At 45.4% G+C, this 24,320-nt stretch overlaps 1 protein-coding gene across 2 annotated transcripts; it reads right to left on the minus strand.

Moving 5' to 3' along the window:
• Positions 1–563: 563 nt before the first annotated feature.
• Positions 564–24,320, minus strand: CLTB (clathrin light chain B). Of its 2 annotated transcripts, XM_061617531.1 has the most exons (6): positions 23,951–24,320; positions 18,833–18,879; positions 9,597–9,714; positions 8,078–8,189; positions 6,325–6,378; positions 564–3,932 (listed from the first exon to the last, which is right to left on the minus strand). In XM_061617531.1, exons 1-6 carry the CDS (start codon positions 24,132–24,134, stop codon positions 3,761–3,763), a joined length of 687 nt encoding a protein of 228 aa, XP_061473515.1. In that variant the 5' UTR covers positions 24,135–24,320; the 3' UTR covers positions 564–3,760. The 2 variants fall into 2 exon arrangements, with proteins under 2 accessions (XP_061473515.1, XP_061473516.1); XM_061617532.1 differs by lacking the exon at positions 6,325–6,378 and having other exon boundaries at positions 3,515–3,932; positions 23,951–24,317.

The following is a 24,320-nucleotide window of genomic DNA, read 5'->3' on the forward strand; positions in this document are numbered from 1 at the left end:
AAATCTATGTCAAGGGAGATAGGAAGAAAACTGCTATTTTTAGTTCTGTATTATTTACTGCTGAAGAAGTTTATTCCATAAATGCCTCAAACCAAGAACTTTTTATATATAAAATGGAATAAGAAAGATCTATTATTAGGTGTTGCTCCCTAACATTGGTGATACACTATTTTCTTTCATAAGCTTCTTGTGTGGAACACTATGAATGCTTACCTAGGAGTAATTTTCACTGGAGACAGTGGGACATTTCCAACTCAGCATGCCTAAGATCAGTCTGCATGTGTCTAAAAAGGTCTGTGTTCATTCAGAGAGATATATTTAAACTTGTCATCTTCCATCTGAACAGAAGATTGGAAGGCCTCAGGTTAGGAGAGATGGGGAACCTATGGTCCTCAAGATGGTCAATGATGAGCCACAGCTAACATGGTCAATGATAGGGAAAAAAGCTGTACTCCAACAACATCTGGAGGGCCAGAGGTTTCCCAACCTTGGCCTAGGATATTAATTGCCCTATTCACTCCCCATAATATCAGAGAGAAGCACTGAAAGAAATATGCTGTGACTGCAGTAGTGGCAGTTTATTGATAAGTGGTTCAACAGACAGATTGTAAAGCTGGGGGGACAGGACAGCTGCAGGCAGAGCTCCCACCTCCCTCAAGTGCCACCCCAGCTTACTGCTGCTGCCTCTTGGGATTCAAGTTGAAGTGGTAGTGGAATTGTGGGTTGATTGGGTGATTCCAAGCACAGTGTGTCTTGCTACTGGACTCCAGTGCAAATATCTGTCCTTGGGTACAAAGCAAACCTAGCCAACAGTTGTGATGAATGGTCAGACCACCATTGCTTCCAGATGGTGGCCTGGTTGTCTCGTCTATACTATGAACTTCTCTGTAGCTGATGATGGAAGAGGCAGCTGCCACCAATCTGGAATCTGTCCCTCATATCACTGTAGGGCCCTTCTTTGTCTCTATCTCTTCAGATAGACCTGAATGTGGATTGTTCGCCCCCTACCTGGGCCTCTGAAGAAGTAACAAATATCCAGAGGAAACATCTCTAAAAAAGAACTCCTGTGAAAATAAGTTTTCTCTGTACTTTTGTTAACTAGCGACAACAGCTCAAAACAAATAGCTGAAATGCAATTGTTGCAAACATTGCATTTCAAATCAAAGCACCTTTTGGCAACAGGGCATAGGTCCCAGGACATACTGGGGAAAGATCTGCCAGGGTTTTTTCATTTGTTTGTTTTTGAGCCGTATATACCGCAAGGCTCCCTACATCCTACAAGGCTGTTGCACTCATAGGATTTGTTTCCAAAGCTTTGGGGCTCCAGATTAGCAAAAAACATGAACCTTATTGAGCATCTTATCTGAAGGAGATGCTTCTCCTTATGGGAAACACCTATCCCTTTTTCTGGAAGATGCCAAGGCTCATACAACCCCATTTTGAACATAGTAAAGTCTTCATTGGATGATTTTTATAACACCATTTTTGAAGAGTGAGGCACTGATGTGACACCCCACATGCAGAAAGTTCAAAAGTTACATATCAGAGAAACTGCTTGAAAGAAATGAGCAAGAACTTCAGAATTTCCACAACAAGAATTATGTGGATCTCTTTCTCACAAATGCTCCACTGTGCAAAAATGATATGGTTAGGTTACTGCATAAGGACCTTAATGCATTCAACAATACACATGGACATAAGTGAATCACAAAATCAACTCCCTGCAAAGCCAAACCAAGTAAAGAGGTGAACTCAGATAATCCACGTATGCTGTACTTTCAGCTGTTTCCATGGGCTCATATGCTTCAACCCAAATGCATGAAAGACTCGGCAGGCAGCCCAGATCTCCCCAAATGGCCATATTTTCCTGGGTCTCCAAAATACGTACTTTCCTAGGTGTCTTACATTCATTGTGTGGCCATTGTGCTCTTAACTCTTTTCTGTTATTAGGTCTACCACCTCTACATTCACTCAAGGTAAAAAACCTTCATTAGGAGAGCCAAACAGCCCTTCGCAGCAGAACATACAGTCAAAGGAGAAACTGGAGCGATCTGATGGTTCCTCTCCAGGTACAGAGGAGGAGAATGCAGGAGCCTGAGATACAGGCCAGCAGTGTGGAAGGGAACAAATACAAGAAAAATCATCACCTACTCTTCTCACAGCACCAGGGGAGTGCGCTCCTCTCAGTGGAATTTTAGCTCCACATTTTCCTGTTTCCTGCTTGTTAGCTGGGCTGGGGAAACCTAACAGCAACAAGAACAGCAGCTGCAGCATTACAAGAGCAGTAAATCTCTGAATATTTAGAGGGGACATACAGCCTCCCAAACAAAGTTGTCAAATGAAATCCTATTCCCACTTATTTAGGAGTAAACGTCATTGAACTCAATGGGACTTCTGAGTAGATGGGTGTAGTAGTATTGCACTGATGAAGTGCCTAAGACTGCAAACCTGTGCATACTTATATGGGAGAAAGCCCTGTTGAATACACTGTGGCACTTAATTCCAAGTAAACATGCCAAGGAGTGCATTCTGAAGTACAGTTAACGTACTATGGGTGGTGATAGTAATTGACTTGGGTTTACCCTAAAAGATGCGTACAGTTCTCAGTGGGGAATCATCTCAAGTCGACAAATTCCTTCCTTTCCCCTATCATCTCTTCGAAGCACACAAACTGAAATTAATGATCTCAAAAAGAAAATCTAATTAATCCCATATCATGTCCCTGTGCTTAGTGTTTCCTAAATAAATACAGAATAACCTGCCTTAAGAGGGGTGTGTGTGCATGTGTGTCTGAGAGAATGAACATGAAGGAAATGATCAGGTTACCTTCTTGTATTCTTCCCCTAAACCAAAACAGTCTTTTGATTCAGGAATAACTTGTGGTAGGGAGGAACAGCATTCCATTTCAATGGAAGCAAGTCTTACTGCAATGACTTGTGTATTTTCCCCCCTTGAGGCTCTTCCATAACTTCATTTTCAGCCACTCCATTACCATTTCAGTATACCAAGTGTTTAGAATTACTTCAGTTTTCATCATGACCCTCTCTCCCTTTCCACATCCCCCCCTCGACTCCCAGAGGACCTGCTTCTATCTGTGCCCCCAGAGGACATCCTCTTCGATCTGTGCAAACCTCTCAGGCACCAACTCGGAAGCGCGACTGAGCTCCAACTCTCTACCTACAGGCAGCTTGCGAGAATCACCGTTCACTGTCACTTGGAGGAAGTGGTAAACAGGAACAGAGCTGAGTCTCCAACTCAGGGAATCCTACTTGCAGCCTTAAGCTCGGATCTGGTGCTGCCTCCTGGGTCTGGTACAGAGTATTGGAAAAGTGAACCGTATTTTGTCTACCAGCCAAGTTTGATGGGATAAGGGGGGTGGGGTCAGGCCTGCAGCACTAGGGTCAGAGAAGCCTGTGAATGCCCCCAGTACTAAAATAGGGAGTGACCTTTCCTGAAGGCAGCAGGTGGAGAAACCAAAGAAGGCAATTGCCCAAGGAACCACGCAGTTAATAAATATGTGTAAAAAGATACCAATGCACCCTTTAAGCAAAGTAAAATCAAGGGAGAGGGGTACAGGCAACCACCCAATCCGAGTGACACAAACATACGGAGGAGAGAGTAAGGGGCAGGGGTGGGATGCTTTTGTGTCCCCTACTGGTAGCCATCTAAGCCTGTTGTGCTGAACAAAATCTGCCGGCAAAAGAGCAATTCGCATCCTCACCCCAGTCCCGGCCCTAGCCCCAGCCCCTTTTTGGATAGGCTAGCGGGCCAGGGGTGTCTGTTTGAGAGAGATCAGCACTGAGCGCATGCGTGACATATCCTTGGACTGCTTGCTGCTCTTGGGGTTGAAGTCACAGAGTTGAGCCACTTTCTCCCATTCGGTGCCAGGCGTCTCTTCCTTGGACTCCTTCAGAAAGACTTCCTCCGAGGCTCTGGAGAAGAAGGTAAGTTAGCAAATAGGCTCAAAAAAGAAGCAAGCAGACACAACTCTGCCTCAACATGGGGAAACCTATGAATGTTCCTATCTGTCTCCTGGATAGGAGAGCTTACAAGTTTCCCCTTCCTTCCTTTTTGCAAGGCCTGCAGGGGTGGAGACTGCAAACCTTGCAAAATGAGGCACACAAAGCCCTTCAAGTGAACTTGCAAACTATGCAACTAATCAGGCTATGTCATGTACATAAATGTTTGGACGTATATATGTAGGGTGCTATATATGCTAAAAGGCAACTCTCATCTTTTTGTGCAGCCACATTTTTGTAAATGGATGCCATCATAAGATCAAAAATGCATCACCCAGCAAACAGAACATAGCACACTAACTAACTATGGTATTCCATCAGGGGCTTGAAAAACATCCTGTTTCGCTGCCTACGCAGGACTGCAAAAACAAGGTGGTTGTCGAACATTGGCCACAGCAGGAGGTTGATGGGATGTATTTAGCTTGTATGTTACAATTTGGGTGGGTCTGCTCCAATTGTTGAAAGAAGTATTTAAAAAATAGATTTCCATAAAAGGTTGCAGAAGGGTTCAGACAGGGAAAAGATGTGTGTCACTCATCACACTGATATCATACAAGCACTATCCAATGGGTGCCTCTGATAAAGAGGCAACGTGATCCCACACCGTTTTTACTATCACAATACAATACATTAGTTGAATACTGGGGTGGATTGCATGGTGTGGGGAAATGTGAAATTCCCACAACAGGAATTCTGCCTTGCCAAAACATCTGAATTTCATGCAACAGTTGAGTAACAAAACTGCTCTTCTATAGCATGAAAAGTCCCCCCGAGTGTATGGACAGTGCCACGATCAGTGACTCAGGCGGTAGGATACATATGCCTCATCCTTAAAAGCAAGCAACAGAGGGTGACAGGAGGCGATTCACTGCCTGCATACTAGAGATTAGGATGCTTATTTGGAACAATCACCAAGACATCCTTGGAAGGACTTGCAAAATAACACACACAGAGGGATACATTGCTGTGAGCAGCACCTCTAGGATTCTTCAATTCCAGGAACATTGCTGGAATCTGGTATCAAATATGGGGATATGGCCAGCAATACTAACAATATGGGATTGTTGTAACAGTTGCCAAGTTTAGATGAAGAGTGTCTGAGCAATTAGGAAAGAGCTTTATAATTTCTAAGCACTGTAATTGTTACTTAAAAGTTATAGGCTGTAAACACACTACTCGCCAGATCAAAGAGTTTCCATTAGCCACTCCTGGAGGGGGAACGGGTTGATCTGCCGATCAGCTGCAAAATCTCTTTAAAGTTGAAAAGTTAAAAAGCTGATCCCACCAGGTTTTACACTAACGGGCAGGGTTTGAGTAGTGTTGTGTGCCGCCCCCACCCCCCGTTTTCAGAAGAGAGAGAGGCGGAGACGCACTGGAACTGGCAGAACAGTGGGTGTGTTTCTACCCATAGTATTGTAGAGTTGGAAGGGACTTATAAGGCAATTGTGTCCAACCACCTGCTCAATGCAGGAATCCAAGCAAAAGCATACTCAGCAGGTGGCTGTCCAGCTGCCTCTTGAATGCCTCCAGTTTTGGAGAGCCCACCACCTCCCAAGGTAATTGGCTTTATTGTCAGTTAGGAAGTTTTTCTTGAGGCTCAGCTGAAATCTGGCTTCCTGTAACTTGAGCCCATTATTCCATGTCCTGCACTCTGTCATGATCAAGAAGAGATCCTGGCCCTCCTCTGTGCGACACTCTTTCAAGAGTCAGGAAGCTTCTGGCTACACAGAGCACACCTGTACCACTTTGTAACTTCTCCTCCTACATCATTGCTCAGTCACTCCTCTAGTGCTCCTTTATACACTTTCAGCACCTGTTTCCTCTTCACTTCTCTACTACCCCAGTGGAATGGTGGCAGGGGGAGGGGTTACTTATTTAACTGGACATCAAAAACAGATTAGTTTTCTTTCGATGTGAAAGGCAAAGAGCACCCACCTACTTATCAGGAATTAATCAAGACACAGCAGAGAGAGATCAGCCACAGACCTCTTGGAATAGGAATGGTATCGAGTACAACTAAGTCAAAGAAGTGCGAGATTTTTTAAACAGACTAGGGAAACTATACAGTCAAATGGCGACACTAACACACTGAAATTATGTCTGGAAATTCTAACTATGAAAGGAAGGAACCAATGCAGTGTTAGCCTATCCTGAAGCATTTGCAGAGGCCCTTCAGTTGTAAAATGCCTGACTATACTCGTGTGTAACCAACAAACTCCCTTAAGCTTAGGAAAGCCCATAAATTGCATACAGAGATCCCCATCAGTAAAGCCCCTCCCCCCAAAAAAGAGCAAGAGAGACCTACACGTAGCCAATCACATCGGCATCCGGCTGCTGGTAAAAGGCTTTGTCAGCAATCCTATGGTGTGACCCAGAGACAGAAGAAAACAGCAGAGCAGAGAGGCAGCAAAGAGTTAAAGAGAGAAAGATGGGTTAATGCGCTTGGGAGAGTGGAAGAGCAAGAGAATTAGACACTGCAGGACAGCATAGGGGCTTCTGTGGGTTTGTTAGAGATTCATTAGACAAATGCTTAGGCGAGACAGAAGGAAGCCCCCTTACGATGTGAAAATATTTGGCATGGTGCCCCCACTGTGACCCTCCTAGAGCAGAGACAGCAGCTTCTGAGAAGTACAGAGACAAAGACCACACCCGAACTATACATTTAAAGCAACATTATGTCACTCTAAACAGTCATCATGATGATGTACTGCCTTCAAGTCGATCCCAACTTATGGTGACCCTACAAATAGGGTTTTCATGGTAAGCGGTATTCAGAGGGGGTTTACCATTGCCTCCCTCTGAGGCTGAGAGGCAGTGACTGGCCCAAGGTCACCCAGTGAGCTACATTGCTGTGTGGGGATTCGAACCCTGGTCTCCCAGGTCATAGTCCAACACCTTAACCACCACAACACACTGGCTCTTAAAAATGGAAATGGACTACCTGCAAGTCAATTCCAACTTATGGCAACTCTATGAATAGGGTTTTCATGGTAAGCAGTATTCAGAGGGGGTTTACCATTGCTTCCCTCTGATGCTGAGGGGCTGTGACTGGCCCAAGGTCACCCAGTGAGCTTCATGGCTGTGTGGGGATTCGAACCCTGGTCTCCCAGGTCGTAGTCCAACACCTTAACCACTTCATCACACTGGCTTCCCCCAAAGAATCCTGGGAAGTGTAGTTTGTTAAGGATTCTGAGAGTTAGGAGACTCCTATTCTCCTCACAGAGCTACGATTTCCAGAATGGTTTAACAATCAATTCCTCTTCCCAGGGAACTCTGAATTGTAGTTCAGTGGGGGAATGGGGTCTCCCAACCCCCTTAACAAACAACAGCTCTCATATTCTTTGAGGGAAGCCATTACTATTTATTTATTTACTTACTTACTGCAATATTTGTATACCACAATTTTATTTTTAAAAATCAAAGCAATTTATAACAATTATAATACAGTAAAAACATGTAAAAATCTAAAATCAGAGATCAGCAGCTAACTATTGCAGAAGATAAAGATCTAAAGTGGTATCATAGTGCTTTAAATGTATAGTGTGGTTGGGCCCAAAATCTCCCGAAGATTAACATTTTTTTACAACAAGCGGTAAAAGGGAATTCACCCAAGATATTTGAGGCAAATACTTTGACAATGTCTGAAGGAACTAGCGTTTACATCCAGCAGATAATGTGGAAAAGACTGCCTACATGTTGTAGATAACACAAAAGTGACTAGCCTTGCTTCCTGGTTGGGCCCTCTCACCAGAATTCATTACTTGGCCCTGCTAAGTTTAGTAAACTTTGATGTGGATGATGTGAAGAATGGCCTGGTGGAGACATAGATCAAGACAGTTTACCTCCAAGCTTCCTTGCCCTGTCCGCCTCACGGGACACATGGGCAAGAGCAGCCAAAGGGGCCTGTTCCTTTTTGTCACGCTGTGTTATGGCTCCAAGGGGCAGCTCTGTCCCATCCGCCTGAGATATTTTGGCAGGAGTGGTGGTGAAGTAAGCTATTACTGCTGTTGTTGTCAGTAGCTAAAAATTGGCAGGAGGCTTTTCCCTCCCAGTTGTACCTGTTGTTGGCCCGGTTCCTCTCCATCTGCTCATTCTGCCGCAAGTTCCACTCTTCCAAATCTTTCTTAGCCTTCTCACGCCATTCCTGTTCCAGCACCTTGGAGGCCGCATCTAAAATCAGATGGACACATAACTGGTGGAGAGAAGGATACAAAGAGAAGTCTCAGCCACAGTTGCACACCCTGCAAAGCTGACTTTGAAGAGGTACTAGGGGATGCTCCAAAGTGGTGGCTGAAGATCTGCAGCAAGGGAGAGGTTCCACATGCGGCTCTCCAGGGTTTCACACAGAAAGTCTTTCCCAGCCCCAGCTGGAGATGCCAGGGATTAAACCTGCGACTATAAATGCTTGACCTATAGTTATTAAGTGTTTTCCAAGCATCCTGTGGCCCAGTCTCTCCACAGTAGCTCAGTATAATCTCCACTGGAAAACAGTGGCTCTCCAGGCTTTCGGACAGGGAGTCTTTCCCAGCCCTAGCTGTAAGCAACCTTGAAACATGGCTGACAAGAACAAAGAAGTGGCTTGCATGGACCGCCCAATGGACTACCAAGGTCCAAGTAGAAATATGGGAGAAGCACAAACACTAGGAGAAAAAAATCAATGGACACCCAACTAACCAGGCTTACAGTTACAAAGGGGGTCTGCCAGTTCTGTCCAGCTGAAGTCCTATGAAAATAGCTCAACCTGAGGTGAAGCTTGAGGCTAATGTTCCATCTAGCAATCCTACATTTCCTTCGTCTTTTCCTCCTGTCTTCCCATTCTGTGTTTGGTGGTTTTACCTCCCAGTGCCATCTTTTTAATTTCTCCACTCATCTCCTCAGCACTAGCCACTCCTTTGCCCACATCATCCCAGGCTTCAACTTTTCTCACCTGCCATTTTCCCTTTTGCCTTTTACTTCCCCGCCCCTCCAAAAAAACACACCATGAAAGTGATCTTTTCATTTCTCCCTTTAAACTCATCCTTGTAGCTTCTCCTTATCTTTTTATTTGCTGTTTTCTGCTTCTGTAGGCTGATTCTATCATAAGGTAGTGGGAGGCAACCACCTCAGGTGGCTGGTTTCAGCCCCCATAGAAGGCCAGCAAACTGTTGCTTATTTAATTGGTGGTTGTATTTTTGCTGCCAGGCAGGAGAAGAGACACTTGGGGCACTTTTCCGCCTCTGGTTCCAAAGTAATATGACAGGCCTTGGCTACTAGACTCCGCTTCAGACATTTTTTTTTTAATCATCATCATCTTTTTTTTTTTAAGAAATTTTTTAAAGATGTTTTGTTTTAATGTGTTTCACAGTTTGTTTTTATGACGTTTTAAAGTTTTTAGTGCTTTTGTTTGCCGCCCTGGGCTCCTGCCGGGAGGAAGGGCCGGATATAAATCAAATAATAAATAAATAAAAATAATGTCCTGGGCCAGCTAGGACTGCCCCTCAAGAATCTGATCAATACAATACAGACTCTTCCCGTCATTGTCACAGTGTACATGTGTACAGTTTATATTTCTTCCCACCCAGACATGTTCATTCCTACCCAGCTCTTGCAGCCTCTTTTTCTGCTCCTCTCGCCATTTGCGAATGCTCTCAGGCTCCTGTGTCAACCGGTCAGCTCTGGCAATGGCTGCATAGGCATCTGTGGGTCCATTGGATTCCTTTCAACAAAAGAATCTGTGTGTGAAATTCAGGCTGTTCTCCCACACTCACCCATAGCCCCGACCAACCATTTACCTATGTGGAATTACTAGGAGCTTGAAGGTTGTGGCTCTCCAGTCACTACTGTCATGAACCTGTAATGGTCATGAGTTATTAAAAATCTAATAACAATACTTTGGCTCCAGTAAGGGACTCTGGGAGACGGTTACAGTTAGAAAAGACAAGCCTTTGCCAATTTGCAAATTTAAGTTTCACTTCCCAGCTGAAGATGGTTAGAGAAGCCTTAACAAGCTGCACCTGTTTATCTTTGCTGATTAGCAAGTGCCTGGTACCCAAGGTCATCCTTGGCCTGTACAGTTGGAAAACACAGTTGGGAGGGGGGCCTGAAGGCGCGAAAATGTGAGAAACATCGAGAAGAAAGTTACATCAGCCAATTCCTGATTGGTCAATTAATCTTGGACCGTTAGGATCCTTTTCCCTTAAGTATAGGGCTAGAGACCCATAGCCGTTGTTCTTTGTTCTCTGCCTATGCTGACTGGCACCAGAGTTCCAAACCTTTCTGCCTTATGGTTCCAGGGGTTGCTTATGAGAAGGCAACCTATGTCTGGTTCCATTGCTTTATGTTGAACATCCATCTCTCTTAGGAGAGATGCCACTGCAACCAACTACCTCCTGTGTAAGTAGTTAGGTAAGCTAGTTTGTTATTTTCTTGTTGTGTGTATGAATTCTCTTGTAAGAACCTAAACCCCTGTTGGGTGAATGGTCTTAAAGGATTACTTGCTGCTATATGATATGTGCACTTATATTTCTTAATAAAGCTACTTCTATTTAACCTGGTGTGTTCATTTGAGAGAAGGGGTGGTTCTGAATTCAGTACTTTGACCCATCTCAGTCACTCACTACCAAAGAGGGTTAAGAAGTTGAAGGCTTGGATTTTAAGTGTTAAACCAGAGGTGCCTGGCAAGGAGTGTAACTGTGACTCTTGCCTTTTAGGACCTTGGTTTTATATATCTTCTGGGCTCAGAGATCCCCTGGCTCTGAGTGGACCAGTATACAGGGGTGGTGGCAGCCTACCTTCTACCTTGCAGGGTTGTTGTGAGCGTACACAGCCTTGGCAAGGGTGAAGTAATAGCTTTTTGGTTCCAGTCTCATTTCCCTAAGGGTGGGGGTCTGAGTCTGATGCATGAACCCGGTACCTTGAGGGTCTGGGGGGCATGACAACTACCATGCTAACACATCTTCCACAGAACTATAGGCAAATCCTAATCCTGGTTCTCCAATACATATAAACTATCTTTTCCCAAGGCCCATTCAGCAAGCAAGGTGGGGAGGAATGGAAACAATTAGGAGGTTTGAACGCTGTCTCTAGTACAACTGCCTGCAAGCTTCTAAGAACAGGGCTTTCTGAATGCTAAAGCTGCCTAATGGAAGCCTTTCATCCCCCATGTACCTGCCCAGCCTTATTCAACTTGCCATTCACTGCCAACATGATTTTCATGTCTGTGCTTCAGGCAAGCTCCTACAGTTCTAAGGAGGAATGACTACAAGCTGTGCCTCTGTGATGTCACCCCTATGATGTCACAATCAATCTTTAAAAGGTCAGTGTCTTGTTGAGGAGATCTTTCTCTGAACAGAACTGGACACTTGTTTCAATTGGTTCTAAAACCACCTTGATGCCATCCAGGGCCATTGTCATGGCAAGAACCAATTATCACAGCCTCAAGCTGAAATCATGCCAGAAGTGCAAGCTGTGGTCATCTTTATTTAAAGGCTAGTAATGATAGTAATTAAAAAACCAGCTGTAGTATTTGAGAAGGGCCACAGTATCAGTTCCATTTACGTATGACATTTTCTTGGTCCATAGTAGGACTCCCTGCAGTGATTTCAACGTCTGTGCAGTGGATTGTTAACTCACTATCAATGGAGCAACCCTCCCCATAACCTTGTTTCATTCTTACCATGGCAATCAACCAAATGGTTTGCTATCATTCTTCTGAACTTATCACTGCCCCTCCAGAATTTTAGCATTCAGTTCAAAAGGAAAGCCAATTTCTAAGACCAAATTTACACAATTGTTTCTGAACTGGACCATGGCAGGTGGGGAGCAGCATATCTCTATATCACCCTGTAAAATCAAAATAGCAATAACTAACTCTTCCTCTATATAAAAAGCTAGTGTGTCAGAGAGAAGGGTTCATGCATTGAATCCCCCTCACCTCCACAGTGGTTCAGTCCAGGAACAGTATTACTACAGTTAGGAACTGCACCACAGGGGCAATGTTGTGTTACCATGATGTAAAAAGACAAATGGGACCTTTCTTCTAAGATTAACTGCCAGGAGGCAGGGAGGAGAAACTGAGGGCTGAATCCAAAATCTCTGCAGACCAAATCCAGCTAGAGGTTCCCTACCCTTGTGCTACATAAGGGATGCAGGGGACCTGTGGTCCTTCAGATGTTCTTGGACTGCAACTTCCATTGGCCCTAGCCAGCATGGCCAATGGTCGGGGATGATGGGAACTGTTGTTCAGCAACTCCTGGAGGGCCCAGCTTCCCCACGCTTGTGCTGCATGATCTGCTGCTTGTGTAGACTAGCCGTTAGAAAGTGAAGAAAAACCTCTGCCATTATAAGAACAAACTAAGACTAATGGAGCACTTTCTATCTGTAAGCCAATCTACATATCTAAATGCTAATGAATATAAGGAGATTATACCAATGGGATTTTTGTTGTTCATCTAACAGTTATTTTCCTTCTTTCAGTTTTGGGAGTAAGGCAACAATGCATGTACCAAACAACATGAACCAGTTGGGAGCGATTGCCTTTCTATCTATCTATTCTTCTCTTTGCGGACTTCTCTTAAGTGTTTGTTGTTTTTTGCAGGCTTTGCTCCTCCCCTTTCTCTTCTCTTCCTGTCTTTATTTTCAACTAGTTACTAATGGCTTCCGGAGTACAAGTCACATGGCTACTTCAGCATGTATTACTTTACCTCTTTGTAATAATAAACCTTAAGTTTCTTTGTTCTTTCAATTACCAGTCTTAACAGACCAATTATTTCTGCACTCTTCTACAATATATATTTACCAAAAACTCTTAACATGAAGAAAATGGTATCTGTAGTTAATAGGAGTTGTGAGTTATGCCACAAGGGGTGTAAACCCCTTGTGGTAGGAATGTTCTCATCACTAGTAATATTCTCTCATGCGCTACGTCATACCTTATCATTCTTCATTCACAAACACTTTAATGCCTGACTGTGTTAGCACTCCTGGAATGATCTAACAAACTCGCCACTTGAGGTCAAAAACAGTGTAATAATGGCTGTCAAAAGCATACAGTTGTGTATGAAGTCTAAATCCAGGCTATGTCTGCAAAGGCACGTGCGGATGAGAATTGTCAATGAGCAATGGAAACAGCTTCACCTCTAGTTCTATGATAGGGCACTACGATGGCGAGCCCCTATCCTGCAACTGTGGTGTGATCAGTCCTATGGCAGTGTAAGTGGGAGGACTTTGCTGCAAAGGGGATAAAGGCCATTCACTTCTTCATTGCTAGAAGGGAGAGCTTATATCTTTCAGATAGCAATTTTAAATAAAAGGCCCTTGACGTGATGTGCATAACTTTTAGCACTGTACTATTTTTTTTCTTTTGAAAGAGCTGCATGAACATACATGTTTAGCCAAGTAAGCGCTGACCCTTTACCAGACTACGAATAATATGTCATCTTGCATTCCACAAACATACATACATTCCCAGCTTCCTGAACTCCTCTCCCCCCAATCCTGCTCAAAGGCATAACAAGGGAATTTCCACACTTTCTGTTGCACATGTAGCTTCTACAGTTTTCATATATATTTATTTATTACATTTTTATCCCGCACCTGCCCTGCGAAAGAGCAAAAGGTGGTGTGCATGGTCCATTTTACCCTCACAACAATGTAGGTTAGGGTTAGGTTAGGTGGTAGGTAAAGAGAGAGAGAGAGAGAGAGAGAGAGAGAGAGAGAGAGAGAGAGACTGGCTTAAAGTCACCCAGTGAGCTTCATGCTAAGTGGGGACTTGAACCTGGGTCCCCACAATTCTACTTCAAAATGCACTGCGTGCATGGTGAGACAGACTTCATGTCTACAATTTCAAACAGTATGTATTTTATAAATTCCATTTTCATATTTTTCTAATAATCAGGATGAGTTGTTATAGGTAGACCAAATTTCATCTTTCTATTAGTTGTGATTTAACAGTTTTGATACCTTGGTAAGTGATGCCTAAGCATCTTTACAATAAAAAGTACTCTTAAAAACAGTTTTAAAATCCTGGGACAAAGGGGTATCAACTCATCACCAATTCAGTTCTGGAAAAGGCCGAGGGCTTTTTCACAGATGCTTCATGAGGTGCCATAAAACTCTTCTTCTTCTTTTATTATTTATTTATTAAATTTATATCCCGCCCTTCCTCCTAGTAGGAGCCCATTTTCCCCCCAACAGGCTAGCTCTCTGCAAGCATATACATGAAAAGACGGTTAGTTATTCAGTAGCCAAGGTATATAAACAGGGATAGGTTAGAAGCTGAAAGAGTGTCATGGAGGGAACAGCCGGCCCTGACATTAGGCAAAGTGAGACAGCCAGACCTCAGACTGATATTGAGTGTCAAGACAAGACTGGTTATTTAATTTACTATTATTGCTTTTTTTACTATCAGGGAGGAGAAAGGCACTAGTGCAATGTTCTGCCACAGATACCAAAATAACCTGTCCAGCCTTGGATACTACACGGTGGAGGAACCGAGGGCACCATTTGCCTCAGGTAGCAAAATACCTTGGGTTGTCTCTAAATTACCATGCAATGCTATTTCCCCTTAACTTTCATGATGTTTTACCTGTACTGCAAAGAACTAGCACATCTAATTCTCCCAGTACAGCCAGTTCTCTTGCCCTTCCTTATTGCAGCTTCTGTTGTTGCAACAAAGATGCAATGCAGGGATAATTTGATAGTGGGCTGGAATTGGCCACACCCAGTTCCTGTGAGAGGCAGTGAGGTCAACAAGGAATGTATATTGGGAGAGAAATGTGACACCTGGCTTGTAGCTACAAGAAGTGAAACATTAAGGAAGAAGAGCAATACTGTATTAAGGTAAACCGGGTGGAGTGGGGAATGACCCAAGGGGTTGCATTTGCATCTGGTCCTAAGGAAAATTTTATCCTGACAGCCTACAGGTTCTTGCCTGGAGTTCTGGGTAGCACCAAATTGTCCCTGTATTGGGGGCACCACTTTCTTCTCCTGAAGCAACAAAGTATTTGAGGAGCATCCACACTTTCCCCTCAAATCTTAGGCTTTTTAAGGGGAATGACCCATCCCTAAAACTGGCCTCCCTTGTGGAATGTGCAAAGTAACACACACACACACACACTCTAAACCTAGGAAACTGGCCACCACTGTCTTAAAGTGTACCTCAACTATTTTCCTGCCATCAACATGCTTTGACAGATGAACATGCAAGCACTATTCAGATGTCAGTACTGTTACTAAGGTGTAATGATTGCTTTTTTACCATCAGGGTGCAAGCATTTCCTAGCCTGCCTCAAACACCCTCTCCAAGTAAGCCAAAAATCTGACTCCGTGGTTACATTTAGACTGGCTCTCTGGCTATGAAAGCTTATGGTCCATAAATTGTTATCAGGATTTGATGTATCTGGATGTGACTAAGAGGGTTGCTTTTCTAGGCTCAACAGTCAAGTCTCCAAGGGGGTCCAAGTCGGGGGGGGGAGAGAGAGATAGAAATAGCTGCAATTGTGTGTGAAGTGCTCTCTGCTTCCACAAATACTGCTGTCTGTAGTGCTGAATGCAGCTATTAGATTACCCTCTACCCGCATCCCAATCCACTAATCTAATTAAGTCTACCCATCTCCAGTGGGATTATAGCTCTATAGACGAAGTCAATACCACAAGAAGGAGGGAGTGAAACACTCCACAACAGCCGCTGCCTCTCCATCCATCTGGGCAGACAGGGCTTGTTCATATGCCACAGTGTGTGATGGCATCCAAAAGGGCAGTGGATGTCAAATTCTTTCTTAGTAGCTTGTCAGTGGTTGCCGACGCACAACATTGTAAGAGTGCTGTGCAACTGTGGATTAACGTCAGCAGAAAGTGGAGGCTAAAGGGACTGTGTGGAGGAAGTGGATGTGCTCAGAATGTGCAATCAGTAGTGCAGTAGATTAACATTATGATGTTAAAAAAAGCACAAAACTGTTTTTCAGCAATCATATTTAGCAATCACAGCAGCACAACAGAGAAACTGTGTGCCCCAACCAGATAGTCATGATATTTCCAAGACTAAAAAGCTGCCAACTAACTCACAGAAAGATAAAAAAAGTCTGGATCCTGCATGGCCGGGGAAAACATTACAAGGACATGGGTCCATGGTTGTCAAGTTTGCACTCTTTAATACATTACAGAGGAACAAATCTAATTTTCTCACCGAGCATATACTCAACAGGGAGCTGCTGCCAATCCTGGATTTCTGACAAGTATATCTGTAAGATACATTTCCCCCCGGCACCTGATTGTACATCTAAACATATCAAGAGTGAATGTTACATTAAAAAAAAAAGGTAGATGGATATCTAAAAAATGTTTGCTTTCAATACCAACTGCAATGTCAAGAGTGCTATTAAGATCTCCCTGTCAAATGAAGGGAGAGTAAAATATTCATTCATAACCTCTTCACATTAACAAAATGAAAAAAGTGGTCTTGCCTCTGCTAGTAATCTCTGTACAGTCAGAACATCTAGGGTTGAATCCATCAAACTTCCCCCAGGCATCCGACTGGCCACTGTGAGAACAGGATGCTGGACTAGATGGGCCACTGGCCTGACCCAGCAGAGCCCTTCTTATGTTCTTAAATTCTAATCGACACAGGCTTCCTAACTGATGATGCAATCCAACCCTCCAGATACACTGGCTAGGAGAGATCAGGATGTGGCACATCTCGCCATCCCCCACCTGAGCTAGCCTGAAGCCTGTGTAAATCACTTACCCTGGTGTTATTCTCCATCTGAGGGAAAGCCATGTTGGCATAAAGCCAGCGGAAGTTAGCCAGTAAAAGGGATATATCAAGGGCAGTGAATGAGTGGGTCAGGACAGGGATAAGGATTAAAAAATATGCTGCATTCTAACTCCCTTCATTCACTGGCCCCACCTACAGAGCTCCCTGTAACTTTCATTACCAAAAATGCACGAAAAAAGTAAATTTGTGCCGCAGGAGTCAATGGAAAAGCAGACTATGAAGGTTTATGCTACCCTCCCCCCCCCCCAAACCCTGACCAGAAACAGTTAGGATTAGGGGAGAATATTCGCCAAATTGAATTTATTACTGGATTTTGACATAATCCAACAATCCACATTGTTTTCAGACCGGCATTGATTTCTTGTGGTCACAGTTGTCATCGGCACTTTTTTTTTAAAAAAAATGCTCCAAAGTTTACATTATTGTCTTTGTAATCAGCTTTCATCTAAGCTGATGCATTCTTAACTGCTATCTGGGTGATAATAATCACCATTAACAATCAAAGGTACTGCAAAACAACAAGAATAGCAAAAGTGGGGGAGATAGTCCTCGCTAAGCAGCACAGCAGTTAGCCTGAGGCAAGAGACAGAATTAATGGGCGATTAGCTGCCTAACCAATATTTAAATAGGAAAAAAAAACTCAGTGGAACAAGTGCCTACAGCATAAGCATTTTCATTAGCATTTTCGTTAGTAATTACGTCATTTTTTTCCGCTGGAAAAAAACAAGAATTGGCAATTGCAAAAACAATCAGGAACAAAAAAAGGTGGATCAGTACTGAAAGCCAGACCGTTGGAATTCAAATGAATAGGAACCAACTACTGAACCCCTTCCCTAGTTAAGATACAACTGAACTTACGCACGGCATATGCCAGCATATCTGGCCCCTGATGTATCTGTCTGGTCAGGCTCTATTCAGATGGTTATTTTCTGCTAGATAAGACTTGACTCATCCCTGACAAAAGGCACATAGTTTAGCTACAGGGGCTGAACTGGACTGGGAAGCTACAAGATGTGTGTGAAGAAAGCCCCTGTCAATAATCCATGATGGGAGAGGCCCAGCCACCACTGTGCAATATGTTCTATGCTTTTGAGATCCACTCCTTAAAGAGAGAGAGAGAGAGAAACAGCCTTCCTAATGTTCCTTAGGCTGTAGGATCCATTTTTTAAAAAGTAATACAAATACCTGTACCAACATTTTAAACAGTCCAGATTCAAACAAAATTCCTTTTCATTACTATTAATTAACAAGATGGCCTCTCTCAAAAAACCCCATTTCTCATTCTCCTCATTTTACCTATTCTTCCCATACTCCCATTCCTTTATTTAATTGATTATCCAATCCCACCACCAACAAATTTCCTGTTTGAAAACATTAGCAACCCCCCTCCACAATAACAGTGTCCTCAAATGGCCACCAGTTGCCACCTGATGTTCAGGAGGGGGACCCCTCCAGAGATTGTTGGACTACAAACCCAATCTGCCCAGCCAGCATGGCCAACAGTCTGGGATACTGGAAGCTGTAGTCTGACAACATAGGAAGGTACCTTATACCAAGTAGGACCATTGGTCCATCTAGTTCAGTCTTGTCTACACTGACTGTCAGCAGCTCTACAGGATAGCAGACTGGGGACATTCCCAGCCCTAGCTGGAAATGCTAGGAGTGAACCTGGGACCTGCAGCATGCAGAACAGACACCCTACCACTGACCTATGGCTCTTCTCCATCTTGAGGGAGGACCATAGATTCCTCATCCCTGCTATATGTGATGCTCATAAGCAGCTGCTATGGATAAACCTCTAGGAAAAGAGAATGTTATAGCCAATCTCAACTGATAACAGACTGGGATCCCTGCCCATCCACAAATGCTTTGTGCTTTCTTTGAGAAATCAGCAAAGAAGCAGACACAATACCAGTTTTCCCTCAGATGAGACATCTCAATGAACCTTCTCTAGATGTTTGGGTCTAGTGATTCCTGCTGGTCATCTACATTTGCTGTATTCGCTAGTCCCACAGACCAAGGCTTTCCCCCTTTCCCAGCTTAGTACAGCACACAGTCTCACCTGAAAGACATCTCCGTTCACAGTGGCCCCAGTGCCGTCAAAATCAGCTGCAGAGGGCAAAAAAAGAAAAATATGTTAGTAGTCAGCTGTGCTGGCAGAGCTAAGGGGAGCTGGAGTCCAAAACATCTGGACTGCACCAGGCTGAGAGAATGAGTTATTGCACCAGCTTTCTACCTCATGGTTTGACTGGGTTGCAAAGAACACAGGTCTATATCAGAGAGGTAAATCCAAGGAACATTGATGTGTAAAGGCTGCAAGGCAAAGAGACAGCCATAAGTCTCAGAATCTAGGGACAGAAAGTTCAGAAATCTGGAATGCTCACCCCCATCTTCTAGCACCCCGAAACAAACCCTGGTAGCCAAGCCAACACAGACTGTGAGAGCCATAGTCTAGTGGCAAATTTAGAAGTCCAGGATCCCTTCATGAGTCACCAGGATCAGCCTCACAGCCAAATTTGACATGTGACTGCAGGCACCCACCTGTCAATCACATGACAACATTATCCAACCCACTTATCAAAACTCCTTGCAGGGGGTTCCCAAGCCACAACATCCTGCTGGCAATCAGGTGCTTGAAAATCGCTGCACATGGAGCATTGCTAGTCCCGTACTTGGCACTTCCCAAAGCGTCAAACACACAGCAAGCAAAGTGGCTGTTTCTCCCCTCCCCATGGGGGTGGGCACAAAGAGGGTGAGATTTTACAGGCATTGCTGCCTGCAAGAAAGGCCCCTCTCACAGCTGATCTGCAAAAAGCAGGTTTCTTCCCCCTGCATTTTGCATATCAGCTGAGAAAGGACTTCTCTCACACACGTGATGCTTGTAAAATACAAGGGGCATTGCCTGACAAGTGTTTCTTTCTCCTTGCACAGACTCACCGCAGCCAGAATGGAGGGTGCGTGGGGAGAGAGAGAAAGAGGGCTACGAGTGAGCGGAGAGCGAGGTGAGGTAGCATTTCCTGACAAAGAAGGGGGCAAAGGAAGGCTGAAGAAAGGGAGAAGGAAGGCTGCATATAAAATACAAGGGGGTTGCTTGTAAAGTAGTTCTGTTCCCCTTGATTGTGCTGTTTGCAGATTGTCTGTGAGAAAGTGGAGGGGGGGAGAGGGAGCCCCACAGAGGGTGGGGGAAGACAGAAAGAGCAAAGAAGGATGAGGCTGCCTTTATTTTACAAGGGGAAGAAACCTGCTTTTTGAAGATGAGCCGTGAGAAGTTCTGTCTCGTGCAGTGATGTCTCTAAAATACCCCCACTCTTCTTAGTTCTTTGTCTCCCCCCCAGTTTCTCCCAGACAATCTGCAAAAAGCACCAATGAGTGGAAAAAATGCTTTATAAGCAATGCACCTTGTATTTTACAAGCAGCCTGCCTTTCTTCGTCCCCCTTCTCTGTGAGAAAATGCTGCTTTGCCTTCCCTCTCCCCTCCAGTGTGGCTGTCTTCACCTATCCTCCGCATTGGCTGCTATGGGTCTGCGTGGGACAGCTTGAAAGCCCATCCTTTTAGTAAGATTCTGATGCAAAGCCCCTCTGAAATCAGGCTTGGCTGTCCCTCCTCTTCTCAGGAAACTTCCCTCTCTTAACTCCTGTTGACTCTCCCCCTCCTCGTGTTTCTCTCCTCCCCACAACAATAGATGGTGGGAGCCAATTAGCATGCAAGAAGATTCATACTGACTGCTGATTAGCTCTAGTGGCTCCTGACCATAGCTTTTAAACACAAGCATACACTAGGCATTGGGTAATTGCTGTGGTTTGGAGGGGGACAGCAGCAAAGAAAGTAATAGGGGGGGAGGCTGCATCCCAGAGTGTCCCCCCAGGAAAACATACCTGTGTAAGGGCATTTGGGCTAGCCTTCTCAGTAAAAGCCAGTTTATCCATTTGTGACTCATTTTCCTTTATCTAAGCCCTAGATAAGGACCCAACTACCAGGTGCCTCTGAGCAATTGCCAAGATTCAAATTCAGTGGAATGTTGTTAGAAGCCAGAAATCCCCTTTCTTCAATACTGCAAATAAGTCTGACAGCAGATGATGATACGTGTTTTCTCCAGAGTAAGTCCCCACTGAATTAAATGGGACTTAGCCATTTTTCTCTGTTTTTGTAACGCTAATGGGACAACAGCCCTATCCTGAACCTCGCAAACCTATGATGGGTTAGCTAACGGCACATGGCATGAAGAGTTCTGGCTCTATCTAGGCTGGCCAAACACCTGTTATTTCAAAGGATAATTCTTTACTACACGCAACATTGGTAACTTGTGAAATATAATAGCTGCCCCTTTAGTTTGGAAGAAGCCCCTAGACCAGAGGTGGGCAATATTTTTGCTGTTGCGGGCCCACATTCCCTCGGGACAAAAGAAAGTATTTCTTCAAACAGTGCATAGTTAAGCTACAGCATTCGCTCCTGCAAGAGGTGGTGATGGCCATCAACATGGATGGCTTTCATAGAGACAAATTCATGGAGGATAAAGCTATCAGTGGCTACAAGCCATGAGAGCTATATACCCCCTCCTCTGCTGGTGGCAGTATGCCTCTGAATACCACCTGCTGGGAATCACAAGTGGGAAGAGGGCTGCTGCACTCATTGGCCTGCTTGCGAGTTTTCCAATGGCATCTGAATCACCACTGTGAGAACAGGATGCCTAACTAGATGGGCCTTTGGCTGATCCAGCAGGGCTCTTCTTATGTTCTTAGGGGTAATCTGCATGCTGAAGGCGGGTAAGGCCCAAAGCCAGCAGTGGATAAGGTCAGAGGCAAAAGTGAGCAGAAACTCTCTCTCTCTCTCATTCTCTCTCTCTCTCTCACTCACTCACTCATTCACTCACTTCCATGCCTCCCCCCTTGTCCTTCCACTTCCCCTCCACCTAGCGGGCTGCCAGGAGAGAGACAAATCACTCTTGCCGGGGGTCTGAACTGATTGCTTGCAGAGGGCTTTTGGAATGACTAGGCTGAGGGCCGCATGAAAGTACGCCAAGTGTGGATGCCGACTCCTAACCTAGCCTTGGCAAATGGAGAGACCAATCTGCCCCTCTGTACCCATATCCCACTCTGGGGGAGGGGGGATCTTTAGGTACCTTCTGCTGAAGTGCTGCACTAAATTAAGGCTGTCCTTGGGACCAGCCAGACTCACAGGAAGAGGGGGGTTGACTCCAAACATCTGATGTAAAGATGGGGGGGGGAAACCCTTATCATCAGTATAAATAGGTTCTGAAACTCTAGGCTGCTTCCTTGGAGCATGTTTGGAAAGGCTAGCTGGGGACACTGTGTTTTTAGTTCACAAGGCCTTTGAAAACAGTAACTATGGCTAAAGAGTGTAACTTTCTTGCTTGGGAATAAAATAGTTTCAGGGCTCCTGCCTAAGCAGAGCCAAGAATGGACTTGTCTTTCACTAGTTCTACTTTCTTGCTTTCGGTAGCAGCATGACATGCAGAAATGAACAAGCTTTCCTTGGCAGGGAGATAAAGCAATGGAAAATGTATGTGAGCCAAGCCAATGGTAAAAGCACAGGAGCGGGCCAGTTGAAAAAGTTGACAACCCTAGCTGGAGCTAAGGCAAGAGGGTAAGTCAAAGGGCAGAGGGCCATTCCTTGTGCTGTCCCCATACTAATATATTTCTTCTTGTCCTTATGCCACTTCCTTGCAGATGCCCTTTCCCTTCCCTGGCATCACACACACCCTGAATATCTGGCTACACCCAGGATGACTAGATCTGGTCTGGCAACATTTGTAGGGACTCCTCCCAAAGTTGGCCTGGAACTTCACTAGGCCTGTCTCCTTTGATGCTAGTCCCTTCCTTCCACAGCCTCTCTCCCCAGGCCAGCACTGGGGCCTAACAGCTCTGCCTTACCACAGCCAAGGAAGGAATTAACCAGGGAAACAGGGCTTTCCGGGTGGGTCATTGTTTTGCAACTGTTTATGGCTGGGCAAGGAGAGCCAATGTGGTGTAGTGGTTAAGGTGTTGGACTAGGACCTGGGAGACAAGGGTTTGAATCCCCACACAGCCATGAAGCTTACTGGGTGACCTCGGGCCAGTTGCTGCCTCTCAGCCTCAGAGGGAGGCAATGGTAAACCCCCTCTGAATACCGCTTACCATGAAAACCCTATTCATGGGGTCGCCATAAGTCAGGATCGACTTGAGGGCAGTCCATTTCCATTTTCATGGCTGGGCAAAAGATGCTGCCCATGAAAAGATGCTGGAAGACCAACTATCACTGATAATGAAGAAATGGGGTTCCTGCATTGGCAGGGGGTGGACTAGATGAACTTTGATATCCTTTCCAACTCCAATTCCCCTCCTCAGGTTGCAGAGCTGCTCTAAAAGGTGTCTGTCTCCTATGAGGCTCCCAAACCTGAAGCGGAGCTGGCTCCTGACCCAAAGGACTAAGCTACCCTGCCACAGATATGGTATTACTGAGACTGGAAGGGAGCTTGGGATGCCAGTATTCTCCACTGGGCAGACAGTCCTGGGTTTAAGTCCCTCCTGTGCCACAAACTTATTGTCCGGTCTTAGAACAGGCACTCGGACAGCGTTTCAGCTTCCCTTAAAGATAAAATGGAGACAGTATTCTACTGAAGAGACCATAAAGATGGCATTGAGTGCCAGTTAAGTTATACATTGTAGCAGAAGCGGCAGCATCCTTGCCAGGCTGATGATGCCCAAGGCCTCCGAGGACAGAAAGGGAGCGCCACTTACCCTGCCTCCCGCTCTCCTGATGTAACCCTCAAAAGCTGTTTCCAAGCTTCCCTGTCCCTAATGGAACCGGCAGTTACAACCGGCTTCAGATGCAGGCCGAGGAAGGCATAGGACCATAGGAAAGCAGCCTTATACTGAGTCAGGCCATTGGCCCATCTAGACCTGTATTGCCCGCAGTGACTAGCAGCAGCAGTCCTCCAGGGTCATTCCCAGCCCTACCTGGAGATGCCGGGGATTGACCTGGGGACCTGAGCTACCCCGCCGCTGGGCGACCATCCTTCTCTTATTCCAAGCTGGCCCGGACGCTGCGACGATTCCCCCGCCCGCGCCAACTAGAAGCATAACAACAGGAGCCCAACTAGAAGCATAACAACAGGAACATTCTCCGCAGACCCGCGTTCCCCTTCCCGGGGGTGCCTCTTTGCCCTTCAGACTCGCTCACCCGACATCTCTTCTGCCTCCTGGCCGCCTCCCGCGGCCCCGTCGGCCGTGCTGAAGCCTTCATCGTTCTCGATGCCCGCAATCTCGCTCTCCTGCTGGGCCAGGAAAGCTGCGGCCGGGTCCTCTTCGGCGGCCTCGGCTGCCCCGCTCTCCGAGGACGAGAAGAAACCAAAATCATCAGCCATGTTGCTTTCCCCAGTTCCTCCCAAGCCCTCCTCCCTCAGGGATGATGGGCACACCGAACAGCCCCTACGGCCCTGGCGGCGCTCCCTGGCTGCAACGATACGAGCGGAGACCAACTGAGCGGGGCAATCAGCGCCGAGCAAGCCCAGGCTCAGCTGTCACTGCGGCGCGCTGCGGGAGGAGCCTGA

This window comes from Rhineura floridana, chromosome 3, assembly GCF_030035675.1.
Source record: "Rhineura floridana isolate rRhiFlo1 chromosome 3, rRhiFlo1.hap2, whole genome shotgun sequence".
Classification (NCBI taxonomy): Eukaryota; Metazoa; Chordata; class Lepidosauria; order Squamata; family Rhineuridae; genus Rhineura; species Rhineura floridana.

Coding starts and splice junctions, on each gene's coding strand:
- CLTB (XM_061617531.1), bottom strand. CDS start 24,134: ATGGCTGATGATTTTGGTTTCTTCTCGTCCTCGGAGAGCGGGGCAGCC. Junction 18,880..23,950: donor GGAGGCAGAAGAGATGTCGG/GTGAGCGAGTCT, acceptor TGCCCTCTGCAG/CTGATTTTGACGGCACTGGG. Junction 9,715..18,832: donor TGAACGGAGATGTCTTTCAG/GTGAGACTGTGT, acceptor TTTTGTTGAAAG/GAATCCAATGGACCCACAGA.